The 13,758-nt window shown below is 47.4% G+C and overlaps 1 protein-coding gene across 2 annotated transcripts in view; it reads right to left on the reverse strand.

The window, feature by feature from the left end:
* Positions 1–13,758, reverse strand: part of MDGA2 (MAM domain containing glycosylphosphatidylinositol anchor 2) — a 191,385-nt gene that overhangs the window by 84,381 nt on the left and 93,246 nt on the right. For both annotated transcript variants that reach the window (XM_068194878.1, XM_068194879.1), the window contains one exon: positions 1,959–2,228. In XM_068194878.1, the coding sequence (XP_068050979.1) occupies positions 1,959–2,228 (270 nt within the window). The remainder of the gene's footprint in view (positions 1–1,958; positions 2,229–13,758) is intronic.

Here is a 13,758-nt window from a genome sequence, read left to right on the forward strand (position 1 = left end):
CCTTCCCCACCTCATCCCCATGTAAATCCCAGCAATTTAATATTCCTGAGCTGAGGAATGACAACAAAACCTCAGAGCCAAATGTCAGAAATTCTAATTCAAACACAATATTCCAAATAAATCCTTGCCCATCTCCTGATCCAATCCAGGCTGAGCCAATGCTCCCTCCCTGACCCCCAGGACAGAAATAGCTCCTAATTCCTCATCCTGCTGGAGAGCAGGAGATGTTGGGGAATAAGAAGTGAGCAGGGATTGTGGCTCCCATGAAATATTCCCACATTGCCTCTTTATCCATCAGTTTTTCCTGAGTCTGGTTAATCCCAGGTTATTCTTTCAAATTCCTATAGTTTGGAGTTTATGTTTCACTGCCATTCCCAGATTAAATTGTGGAAAATAAGGTTCAGATGAAGTGTTTGGTTCAGGGAGGTGAATCCTCTCTGATGATCCCAATCCAGCTCTGTATCCAAACCAACTGCCTGTGTCCCAGGGGTTTTCCAGAAGGGAATAAATGAGCTGGGAAAGATTCCCTCCAGCTGGGGGCAGTTGTTGTGCAAGCTCTCCTCTTTTATTTTCACCTCAGACAGACACTTATCCTGATATTTCCTGGAATTAAAGCACAGGGATCAATCTAAAGCTCCCCACCAGGGAGGATATTCCCAGCCTTAATTTCAGGAACAGCTTCAGATAAGGAGGAATGAAGAGACGAAGGAGGCAATGGGAACTCCAGGAGCCTGGGATGCATCCAAGGCCTTTGGTGATCATTTCATAGAACCATGGAACATCCTGAGTTGGAAAGGATCCCACAAGGATCATGGAGTCCAACTCCTTCCCTGCACAGACCCCCAACAACCCCACCCTGGGCATCCCTGGCAGTGCTATCCAAAGGCTCCTGGAGCTCTGGCAGCCTCGGGGCCGTGCCCATTCCCTGGGGAGCCTGGGTAGTGCCAGCACCCTCTGGGGAAGAGCCTTTCCCTGAGATCCAGCCAGGCCCTGCACTGACACAGCTCCAGACATTCCCTGGCTTCTGTCCCTGGTCACAGGGACCATCAGTCAGAGCTGCTCCTCAGGAGGATGTTGAAGACCAGCATGAGGTGTCCACTCAGTGCCCTCCAGGCTGAACAAACCAATTTCTCTCCACTTTGCATGGAAAAGCTGCTGCATCACCAAAACACAAAAAGGCACCAAACCACCCTTGGTCCACCTCAGGGCTTTGATCCCAGCACAAGAACTCTGGAAGGCTTGGAAACCAACACTAATTCATCCCATAACTGATTAGAAATGACCAGAAATCCCAGAATGAGAGAATCATCAAGGTTGAAAGAGACCTTCAAGATTTAATCCAACCAGGACCATTTGGAAACAGAGGAAACACCCATTGTCGAACACTGAACGTTGAATGTTGAATAGTGAACATAGAACACTGAACAATGAATACTGAACATTGAACAATGAATGGTGAACACTGAACATTGAATTTTGAATGTCAAACGTTGAACATTGAATGCTGAACGAACATTGAATGTTAAATGTTGAATGTTGAACATTGAATGTTGAATGTTGAACATTGAACAATGAACATTGAATATTGAACATTGAACGTTTAACACTGAACATTGAATGCTGAATGTTGAACAATGAACGTTGAACATTTAACATTGAGTGTTGAGTAGTGAACATTGAACTTTGAATGTTGAACGTTGAACACTGAACGTTAAATGTTGAACGTTGAACACTGAATGTTGAGCAATGAACATTGAACAATGAATATTGGACATTGAACAATAGACATCGAACATTGAACATTGAACAATGAATGTTGAATAGTGAATGTTGAACATTGAATGTTGAACACTGAACGCTGAACTTCGAACATTGAACTTTGAATGTTGCTGTCCCACTAGATTAGGACTGGAATAATCTTACAGGAGAAAAGTCCATGGTTTTCCAACTGAACTCACCTCTTACGATGATGTTGGTGGACTTCTTTGCGGGATTGCCGACATTGTTGTTGGCGATGCAACTGTAGGTGCCGGAATCCTCGGAGGTGATGGCGGGAATGGTCAGAGTGCCCCCGTTCAGGACGGTCTTGTCGGGCAGGACCCCCGCAGACCTCACCCACGTCAGGCTGGGCGCCGGCTCCCCCCCGGTGGTCACACACACCAAGGTGATGGCTTCTCCAGGGTTCACCACAATGGGGTCATCAACAAGGAGCTTGATGGAAGGGGATGCTGCGGAACAACAGGAATCACAGAATCAGGGAATGGTTGGGATGGAAGGGATCTTAAAGGATTGGAAGGGATCCCATAGGCAGGGACACCTTCCACTATCCCAGGCTGCCCCGTCCAACCTGGCCCTGGACACTTCCAGGGATCCAGGGGCAGCCACAGCTTCTCTGGGCACCCTGTGCCAGGGCCTCCCCACCCTCTCAGCCAGGAATTCCTAATTCCCAGTAACCCATCTATCGCTGCCCTCTGGCAGTAGGAAGCCATTCCCTGTGTCCTGGCACTCACTGGTTTCTTGTTCCAGCTCTGACTGGTTGTTCCAGTAAGGAAAGGAGAAGGAGATAAAGAAAAGCAGGGAGACTTATAGCCATGGAACCACAAAATCTTGGAATGGTTTGGTTTGTGAGGGACCCTAAATCCCACCCAGTGCCACCCCTGCCATGGCAGGGACACCTCCCACTGTCCCAGGCTGCTCCAAGCCCCAGTGTCCAACCTGGCCTTGGGCACTGCCAGGGATCCAGGGGCAACCACATTCCCTGGGCATGCAGAGGCAGGCAGGGATTGATGGATTGATGGGAGCAGGGATGGATGGATGGATGGATGGATGGATGGATGGATGGATGGACAGCCCTGCAGACACATTTGGGATGGAACATCCCATCTGTGTGTGGGACAGGTGCCAGCACACTGGAATGGAAACCTTGGAAAAGGGAATTAGTAAAGAACTTCTTTGGCATGGGAAGCCTGTTCTCCTCACATCAGATCCTGCCACTCATCCATCACTTTTCATCCACCTTCTCTCCAGTGAACTCCTGGGAACTTGGCTGCCAACCAGAATGAATCCCTGGAGTTTGAATCCAGAGAGGCATCTCCCTTAGGACATCATCTCTTTGCACATGGAGAGACTGAACCATCCCGGACAGAGGCATTTTTCCTCTCTGGGATGTCCAACCTTCAGCTCACACCTAATTCCCATAATTCCCATAAAATTCCTATAATATCCTATGACCAGGTGTAGTGATAGCAGTCAGCACAGGTTAATGGGGAGATGCTGCTGACCTCAGAAAGAAGTGATTAAATTTAATTCTCTTTTCTTGTCTCGCCTTTTGCAACAAATATTTCCATGTGATAGAAGAGGAGTAAATGCTTAATAATAAGGGACAGGGCAGCAATTCATTGGAGAATATAGATATAAATAAAATATAAAGAATATAAATAATATCTATATATAAACAATATAAACATAAATATAAATATAAATATAAATATAAATATACATTTAAAAATCACACTCTGAGCTGTGACATCCTGTGTACCCTGTGGTGAGGGATCCACCCTTGCTGGATCCAGGCTTTTCTCCAAGACATCCTTTAAGCTGCATAAATGATGAACCAATGCATAAATATCCATTGCTAGGCCAGGAAAAGCAGCAGTTCCAAAAAAAAAACCCCAGGAATAAAGGTGAAGGATTGACATTGTGGGCTAAGAATGCCAGCAAAAGTGGTAATAAAAAGGGAAAGGCAATAAAAATGTTACATTCCAAAATCATATCCCCATCCTTGTTATTACAGAGAGATATTCCCAGGTGTTCTGCTTTAGAGGGGAATCTTATTTCAATATTAAAGGAATACAAACCAAGCACTAGAGGCAAATACAAGAATCAGTCATAAAATCAGAGTTTGCTTCATTTGGGCTTCACCCTGGTGGAATTAGCTTTGTCTGCATTTGGAAGCGGGAACAAAAAAAAAAAAAAAGGGAAGAGCTTCCTTTGTACCTGTCCTGGCACTGGGAGAACTGGGAACATCATATTCATGGAATATCCTGAGTGGGAGAGACCCAGGATTATGGATCCAGCTCCTGGCCCTACCCAGACCCCCAACAATCCCACCCTGGGCATCCCTGGAGTGTGTCCAAACTCTCCTGGAGCTCTGGTAGCCTTGGGAATGTGCCCATTCCCTGGGGAGCATGGGCAGTGCCAACACCCTCTGGAATAGTGGAACCTTTCCCTGCTGTCCATCCTGTCCCTCCTGGACACAGCTCCAGCCACTCCCTCAGTCCAGTCCCACCAGAAGGAAACTACTTAGGAGAGCAGAGATTCACAATCCAAGCCCTCTCTTCCAGTTCCTCCCATTTTTGGACTCCTCAAATCCTTCTCAACATGAATTCCTGGTTCAGGTAATTTAAAACCAAAGTAATTGGGCTCATGGCTAAAAATCCAGACCCCAAACCAGTCAGCTCTGCCAGCTGTGCCAGAGTCTCTTTGCTGTCATCCTCTGAGCTCTTCTTCCATCAGCTGCCTCCAGCAGTTGAGGGATTCCTGGTTTGGGATTCTAGCTGGGAAACTGGGAATTATGCCATGTTTTCTGCTTAAGGAGGTTTTTTTTTTTGGGAGAAGGTGACAAAACCAGGCATCCAGGTACAACCAGAACCTGTGGGGTCATCACCAACACCCAGCTGGCACCTATTTCCCTCTCCCTTCCTCTCTCCCAGGTTTCATCATTTTTCCTGAACAATTCCAGCAAGGAGCTGCTCTTTGCTCCCACTTCCCATCAAATCTCGAGACAGGGAACAAGGGAACCACGGATAATCCTTCAAAACTTGAAGTAAAAGATAAAAGCACCGACGTCAACCCAAGCTGGTGGGGCCGCTTCCATAATCCTGCAGATGAAAGGGAGCTCTTTGCCATCCTTCAGGAACAAAGTGGGATGGGATAAAAAGGCCAGGACACATCCCTTTCATCCCAGCACTCCAAACACAAAGTACATGGAAATGAGGGTTTGGATACAGCAGTTTCCCTTCCTTTACATCACAAGTTTCACTTTCAGCTCCAATCCCAAAAAAGCAAACAGAAATCCCTGGATTTCTGCAGCCACGGACATGGCAAGCTGGATTTAATCCAAAAAATATTAAGAAATTTAGGAAGGTTGTTGAGGTTTTCAGCAAATAGGACCCAGTGGAGTAGATAAAGGGCCAAACCCCTCTTATGCAGGGAATATTCCTAATATTCCCAATATTCCTGAATAAGCCTTTACATTGATATTTCTCTGCTAAAGGAGAAAAGAATGGTAAGTTATAGCCAGGGAATCATGGAATCCTGGAATGGTTTGGGTTGGAAGGACCAAAAGTCCATCCAGTGCCACCCCTGATGTGGCAGTGACACCTCCCACTGTCCCAGGCTGCTCCAAGACCCAGTGTCCAACCTGGCCTTGGGCACTGCCAGGGATCCAGGGGCAGCCACGGGAACACAGGAGAGGTTCATGTATGAAATCCCATAAATTCCAAGAATTCCAAATGCAACAAAACCATCCCTGCCAGAAGGAGTCAGGACTAAATGGGGTCTGTTATCACTCTCAAAGCCTATTCCCAAGCCGAGGTCTGTTCTAAATGACTTCCAAGATTAACAAGAGGAACACTGGGGCATGGAGCTTTGGCCAGCAAAGCTTCTCCCAACCACAACCTCCAACCCAGCAGAGCCTCAGCCAGCCAGCATTCCCAGTCAAAACCTTCCTAGGACTCCGTTAGGAATGTTAAAAATCATTATGAAACAATAGCAACCTCTGGGAAACACTCCCAAAGCTCGCCTGGAACACCACATTTGCACGCCACAAGAATGACTCCGTGTCCCAAGTGCTCTGCATCTCCCCTGCCCTTTGGAAGTCGGGGTTTCCGAGCGTCAATCCCACATTTCGGAGTCTGGCTTGGCTTGGCAGGGGACACAGAAAGCGGCAGAGCCCCTGGGAGCTCCTCCCCTGGCAGAACAAGGCCCTACTGATCGGAGGGAATCCGCCCCGCTCCCATTCACGCCGCAGCTGCAGCCTTGGGAAAGGGGCTCCCATTCAGAGGCTTCCGTGTGGGAGCGGTGCTGCTGCATCCCGGGATTGCAGAGCTGCCTGGGGAGCCAGCGGTGCCGGTGACAAAGTGCTCTTGGAATTACGGCGGGGTCACAACGCCTGGCCCTGCTGCGCCAGGCACGACCGGGAATTTAAATGGGAATTACATCCATTTTTGTGGCCTTGTGTTAAAGCAAGCCAGGCTCCGGTGGTAGATGGATGGAGATTGATTAGGAAATTAATAATTAATGGCTCCAACTTAGCCCAGTCCTCACAAGTTGCTAAACCAGCAGGAAACACACCCTGGGCTTGATTAATGACTGGGGCAAGGCTTTCTCAGACTGAGCACAAACCAAGCACTCCTTAAGTCATCATTAACACACTTAATTAGACGAGGCTGCCCAGCACTTGGACCAGAGAAGCTGTGGCTGTTCCATCCTTGGAATGTTTCCCGTTTCAATGGGGTTTGGAGCAACCTGACCCAGTGGAAGGTATCCCTGCCCTGCAGGGGGTGGAGTGGGATACTCCTAATCCAGCAGGAAATGCACCCTGGTCTTGATTAATGACTGGGGCAAGGCTTTCTAAGACTGAGCAGAAAGCAAGCACTCATTAAGTCATCCTTAACACTCTTAATTAGACCAGGCTAATTAAGGCCAAGCACTTTGGACCAGAGAAACTGTGGCTGCTCCATCCTTGGAATGTTCCAGGTTGGGTGAGGTTTGGAGCAACCTGGGAGAATGGAAGGTTTCCCTGCCCTGCAGGGAGTGGAATGGGATAATCCTGAAGGTCCCATCCCACCCAAACCGTTTTGGGATTTATTCAAGGATCAGATTAAGATGTTGAGGGAATTTGCAGGGGTGGAGTCCCTGCTGGCCTGGGATGGGGAGCTGAGGCTGGAATCGCACGGGGAGGAAAATCCATCTGTCATTCTTGGAGCAGCCCGAAAAAATCCACTGCCAACGTGTCATAATTACAGTGAGACAAATAGAGGTATTTAGGTTGGATGTATGGAATTGAGGAAATGTCACAATTGGCTTTAGGGATTACTGGAAATGCAGAAGAAACCCAATAATTTAATAGCAATATCAAAGTACAGGCAGCAAGTCATGTCCTTGACAAGGCTCTCAGCTGTGATGAATAGAAATGAAAGGACATTATTTCCTCCAGTTTGGGGCATTATTTGAAAGGCAGAACCGAAGTAATAGAACATAATTGAATTATATTTTTATATCCATTGCTGTGTGTGCATCCATTTCATTCACAGGCAGTATTTCTTGCAGGAACACAAAGCCAATATTCCTAACGAGACATGCAGTGTGCAGAGAGGAAGGGTTTGAGCTCCCTGCCAGGCTGGAAGCAGCATCCCTGTAACTATTTACTCCATAAAGCTCTAACAAGATTGTGTTGGAATTCCCAGATTTTGAGTTAGAATCAGGAAAACACAGGATGGGATTTGGAGGGAGCTTAAAACTCATCTTGTTCCACGCCCTGCCAGGCAGGGACACCTCCCACTGTCCCAGGCTGCTCCAAGCACTAATGCCCAGCCTGGCCTTGGGCATTTCCGGGGATCCAGGGGCAGCCACAGCTTCTCCAGGAATTCCATCCCAGCCTGTCCTCACCCTCCCAGCCAGAAATTCCTTCCATAAATCCAACCTATCTCCCCTCCTTCAGCTCCATTCCCTGTCACCTTTTTTTTTTTTTATTTTTATTTTAACTGTTATTTTACAGCGCAAAAAATCAACTTTTTATTGCCCACCCTGCAATAGAGAAGGTCCTTTCTTTTCACCATCAAGACTTCAAAAAACCCAAATTACCCCTAAAAAAGTAAACCCAGGGAAAAATAAAAGAAAAATAATCCTAAAACTGATCAAGCGATGAAAATCTCTTTTTAAGAGAGCAAAAAGTAAAACTTTTAAAAAACTTAAATTTTTAAAAAATAAACCCAGGGGAAAATAAAAGAAAAAAATCCTAAAACTGATCAAGCGATGAAAATATCTTTTATACTTTTCTATGTTTATCCTCTGCTCCTCCAGAGAGATCCCAGTGGAAGTTGCATACCATGTGAAAAGAGGAGAAAATTCTCCAGCTAAACAGTCCCAGAGTTCTAGAGCAGTTCTAGTTCTAAAAACTTTGTGTTTAGGCAAATAAAACATATTTCTCTTACACCTCATCTTTCTTTTTGACTTACTCTCTCTTTTCTCCCATCTCCTTTTCACTGCCTTTAAATTTCCAGCACGTCCAGGTCAAGAAGAAATAAAGAGAAGCTTCTCAAATCCCAGATCTTTCAGGTTTGTGCCCTTTTTTTTACTTGATACATGGAATAACTGAGGTAAAATATTCCCAAAGCAGCTTTAAGCATTGCAAGTGCTTTAGGATCATCTTGGAATGGTTCCTCATGGAATGCTTTGGGATGGAAGAGACCTCAGAGATGATCTAATTCCAACCCCTCATGTCACAGGCAGGATTTAGGGTTTTCCCTGGCACACAGGAGAAATTTCCAGCTGGTAAAATACCTGGATCTGTTCTGGGACAAAGGGGTGGCTCCCCCCACCCAGGGCAGGTGTCCCTTGATGGCCAGAGCCACCCTTGTCTGTGTCCCTGAACCTCCCACTGGGGTCCCTGAGCAGTCACTGCTCCTGTCAGGGATTAAAAAGAAAAAAAAATCCTATTTTTCTGTCTGCCCTGAGCCTGTCCCTGCAATAAAGAGGCTTAAAGTTGAGGCAAGAGCAAGATCATTTTGTCTGGGCACCCTGTCAAAAATGGAAAATTCTGAGGTTTTAGGGAGCAGAGTGGGGAGTTACAGGATAGAAATAAAGAATGGAATTATCAGAGAACTGCAAATTGGAATATCCTGGGTGGGAAAAATCCACAAGGATCACGGAGCCCAACCCCTGTCCCTGCCCAGACCCCCCAAAAATCCCACCCTGGGCATCCCTGGCAGCTCCTGGAGCTCTGGCAGCCTCAGGGCCGTGCCCATTCCCTGGGGAGCCTGGGCAGTGCCAGCACCTCTGGGGAAGAGCCTTTCCTTAAAATCAAAAACTATAAACAAATATAACCGTAAATCACAATTATGAAGGTTTTTCAGCTGAGCTCAGTGTTTATATATTCCCATATATCCACAAAAGCCAATCCAGGTCTCCCTATACCATTCTTCAATACCCTTTTCTTCCCTCCTCCAACTTTTCCAGAATCCCTCTGCTTTTGGAGCCGTGGGACCGCAGCTCTGGTGACTCACATCTTTATGCTCCTTTTTTCCTGGGTGCTTTTCCTCTCCCTTTTCCAGCACTTTGATGCCCCGGTGGGCTCGTGCTGCCGTTCACGCACAGAAGTGGCATTGAGAATTCCAGCGGGAGGAAGGGAGGCGGATCTTGGCTTTTCAAGGCACTTCCTCGCTGGTTCTGCTCGGGAGAGGCTACAAAAGCTCCCGACTCCCACACTGGAGGGATTCATTCTGTGGGGATTTGATCCAGAGGCACTGAGGCAAGTGGGATCCTCCCTTTGGCGGCTTAAACCCATTGTGGAACTGCCCTTTCCCTGCTGAATTTAGATCCACGCAGGATTAAATCCATCCCAGCCACGCCAAAGTCAGGCCTGCAAGCTGAGGTCGTGGATCTAAGAGCCCCTAGAGCACGATTCCTGCTTTCCAAAAATAGAAGGGATGAGTTGTTCCTCCATTCCCTGAGCGCAGCTCTGCCTGAACGGCTCCAGACACCTCAGCCCAGCCCTCCTGCAACAGCAACATCCTAATTACTGGATTAGGGATGGCTGGCTAATGAGGATCTGCCAAGGAGGGACCTTCAGGCTTCTGGAGGACACAGTCTGGGCAGGAACAAACATCAGCCATGTGCCCGGGAAAAGGGAGCTGGGATCCAGGGATGTACTAAAAGGGAATTTTTTGGGAATGCAGGGAATGCAGCTCTGGTTGGATCCGGTGTTTGTGGGGCTGGGAATGTGGAGAGCTCTGCATTCCCACAGGGCTGAGCTTCTCCAAGGAGATAAGCAGGACCTGGGGACACTGGGATGATGTGACCCCCCCAGGAAATAAAGGAAATGTTCTTTAAACGCTCATGGAATTGTTAGGATTGGAAAACTCCTTTAAGACATCGAGTCCTACCATTCCCAGCACTGCCAAGGCCACCACTGACCATGTCCCCAAGTGCCACATCCACAGGGATTTAAATCCCTCCAGGAATGGGGACTCCAAACCTCCCTGGGCAGCTGTGCCAGGGCTGGGGAACCCTTTCCATGAAGGAATTTTTCCAATATCCAACTTGAGCCTCCACAGGTGACACGAGAACATTTCCTCTGATCCTGGAGGTTTTTACAGGAAAATGGGAGCCCGACCATCCCGGCTGTCCCCTCCTGTCAGGAGCTGTGCAGAGCCACAAGATCCCCCCTGAGCTTCCTTTTCTCCAGGCTGAGCCCCTTCCCAGCTCCTCTCAGCCTCTCCGGGACAAGACACCCACATTCCAATAGGGAAAATACTGCTTCAATGGAAAGAGGACAATTCTTCATTTCCATGCCAGGAAAAGACTCCCTGTCAGCCCTGCAGGGAGTCAAAACCAGCCAGGATAACTGGGATTGTAGGGCAAGTTTTAAACCTAATAAAGAACATCCTTTCCAGCTTTATTTCCTATTATTCCTTTTTGCCAAAGAATTCTGGAAAAGCTGTGGCTGCCCCTGGATCCCTGGCAGTGCCCAAGGCCAGGTTGGACACTGGGGCTCGGAGCAGCCTGGGACAGAGAGGTGTTTTTGCCATGGCAGGGGTGGCACTGGGTGGGATTTAAGGTCTTTCCATCCCAAACCATTCTGGGATTCATAAAATCTTCCACCTTCACTGCTCACACTCGGAGCACTCTCAGGATTTCCAGCCCCATTCAGGCAGATCCCTGTCACCTGCCCCCAGGAATGCCAGGAAATGTGCAGAGAAATATTTTTTTCACCTTCATAATTCCCTCTCTAGTGCGTTGTCTCACAGACGGGAAACAAAGCAAGTTTATCATGACAGACTTCAGCCTAATCGAGGGATTAAAAGTGAATTAAGCCTTTTTTAATTTGTCTCCCACCACATGCCCCAGACAGAGCAGCAGCTTCAGCTGTGATTTCAATGAGCTGTGGCAGGCAGCTGAAAAATCACGGATTGAAAGACTCATCTTGCTCGGGAAAAGTTCTTGGGCTGGTTTATTTTCTCCTGGAAGCTGCCAAAACTCAGCCTTAATTTATGGATTAATGATCACCTGCACTAAAAACTGGCTGCTAACAGACAAAGTATGATCATTTCCAAATGAATCAGTGCCACCCAAGCTGCTTTGTGGAGCGAGATAAAAGCCTGATTTGCTTTTCCTCAATCATATTACATGAACTATTCTAAGGAGCCCAGAATTCCTATGGTTTTCTGGGTAAATATCCTGCGTTTTCTCTGGCATTTTGAAACAATGAACGCTCTTGAAAAGCTCCATCCGGGTTATTCTTAGCTCGGAGTGTTCCATGTGCCATTCAGCAGGAACTGGGGCTAAAATTCCCTTTTTTTAGTGCCTCCCATGAAAATTGGTGACACCATCAGCTGTCAGTAATTCCTCTTTGACACTCAGCTGAGCTGGGCTTGGAACAACAGATCCAGGGATTTCTACACAAGGAGGAATTTGTTGCTGCTCACAGAAACCCAAGCAAAGCATGGTCCAAGGCAAAGGCAGAGAGATGGGGAGAGAATCCCAAAATCATGGAATGGTTTGGGATGGACAGGGCCTTTAATCCCATCCCATTCCACCCCTGCCATGGGGGCGCTTCCCTTCAAATTTCTTATCTATTGAGAAAATAAATTTGCAGATTAATTGCTGCCTTTAAACACAAAATCAATCTCAACAAGCCCCTCTATCTTCTGCTTTAAATTATTGTTTTTAATTGTCACCTTGGGCTTTGGCCTGTGCACAGTGACATCTCTAGGGTGACCTCATCTGCTCCATTTCCAGCATTCACTTTGGATTTTGGGGCTGGTTTTGTGATTTAAACTGGTCTGTGTTGGAAAAATGAAATCTTTTTGCCTGAAAAGTGAGGTCACAGCATTGGAGGAGGGGGCTGAAGATCCAGGGAGGGAGGGGATTGCCCCCCTCTGTTCTATCCTTGGGAGATTCCACTTGGGAAATTCCAGCACTGGAATTCTCAGCACAAGGAAGTTGTGGATTTGCTGGAGTGATCCAGAGGAGCCACGGAGCTGCTCTAAGAGCTGGAGCTGCTCTGGAGCCAGGCTGGGAGAGCTGGGAATGTTCCCCTGGAGAGGAGAAGGCTCCAGGCAGAGCTCAGAGCCCCTTGCAGGGCCTGAAGGGGCTCCAGGAGAGCTGGAGAGGGACTGGGGACAAGGGATGGAGGGACAGGACCCAGGGAATGGCTCCCACTGCCAGAGGGCAGGGATGGATGGGAGATTGGGAATTGGGAATGCCTGGCTGTGCTGGAATTGCCAGAGCAGCTGTGGCTGCCCCTGGATCCCTGGCAGTGCCCAAGGCCAGGTTGGAGACTGGGGCTGGAGCAGCCTGGGACAGTGGGAGGTGTCCCTGCCATGGCAGGGGTGGCACTGAGAGGGATTTAAGGTCCAATCCAAACCATTCCATGATTCCATCAAAGGCAGAACAGCCAAATTCCCCCATTCTGATCCCACAAAGTGCAGCTGAATTAAACACACTCGGAACCACAACAGTGACAATAAATCTGGGACATCTTTGCACCTCTCAGATATTCCTGGCTCTCCATCCCATCCCTCCAGCTTCCAATTAAAACCGATGGACAGAACAGGACTGAAACAGCTTCCACTTCAGGCTCCGATTTTCATTACTTTGGTTTTTTCCTGGATTCCTCCAGATTTACAATTTCTCCAGTTTCTCTAGAGTTACACCAGGTGAAGTTCAACTGAAGAACTTTTGTGAGGTGAAGTTTTATTAAAAAAGAAAAGTTTTTGTTTAGAGTCACCCCCAGCTCAGTCCCTGTCCTCAATGAGCTCCTGTATTAATTGCTTTTCACATCTAATCCTGCCCTTCATCAAAGTCCTCACGGAAAAGAGGGAATCCTTGTTATTTTCCAGGCTTGTCTACTCGGGAAAGTACTCCAGAGAAGACAATTTTCTCCCCAAATAACCATGGCATGTGTAAGGTGGGAATAATTCCTTCTTTTGGCAAAATTGCCCCAGGATCACACATCCTTGGGTCAGGAAATGAGAGTTTGCTGTTCCCCAAGTGCTGGAACATCAATTTCTTTTAAGATGAGGCTCAGCATGAACTGAGACAGTGCTGGCTCCAACAACAAAGTTATTCCAAGGAAAAATGGGAGTGGGATCAATTCCCATGCTCTCTTGCCATGGATGAGGGTCAGGAGTTGCTCCCAACTCCCAGCCCCACCTCCCATAGAAAGGCTTCCCCTGCCATAAAAACCAGAGCTGCTCATGAGGGACAAACCTCACTTCAGGATATTTTTTTTCCCCTGGAAAAACTTATGGGAGTGTAACTTAAGGCCTTCCAAGTCATTTTCCTGGATATCTTTGGAGTAGATACACAGGTCTGCTGTCCAATCAGCAGTTCCAAAAAAGCTGGAGGCAACTCCTTGGAATAAAGTCCTGAGGACAGGAATGATGGCAAATATGGAACTGGAAATAAAATCCCTTGTTGATCCCAGCCACACTCAGCATTTTTATTTTGTGTTCATTTTCTCCCTGATTTCAG

Source organism: Anomalospiza imberbis, chromosome 6 (genome assembly GCF_031753505.1).
Source record: "Anomalospiza imberbis isolate Cuckoo-Finch-1a 21T00152 chromosome 6, ASM3175350v1, whole genome shotgun sequence".
Taxonomy (NCBI): Eukaryota; Metazoa; Chordata; class Aves; order Passeriformes; family Viduidae; genus Anomalospiza; species Anomalospiza imberbis.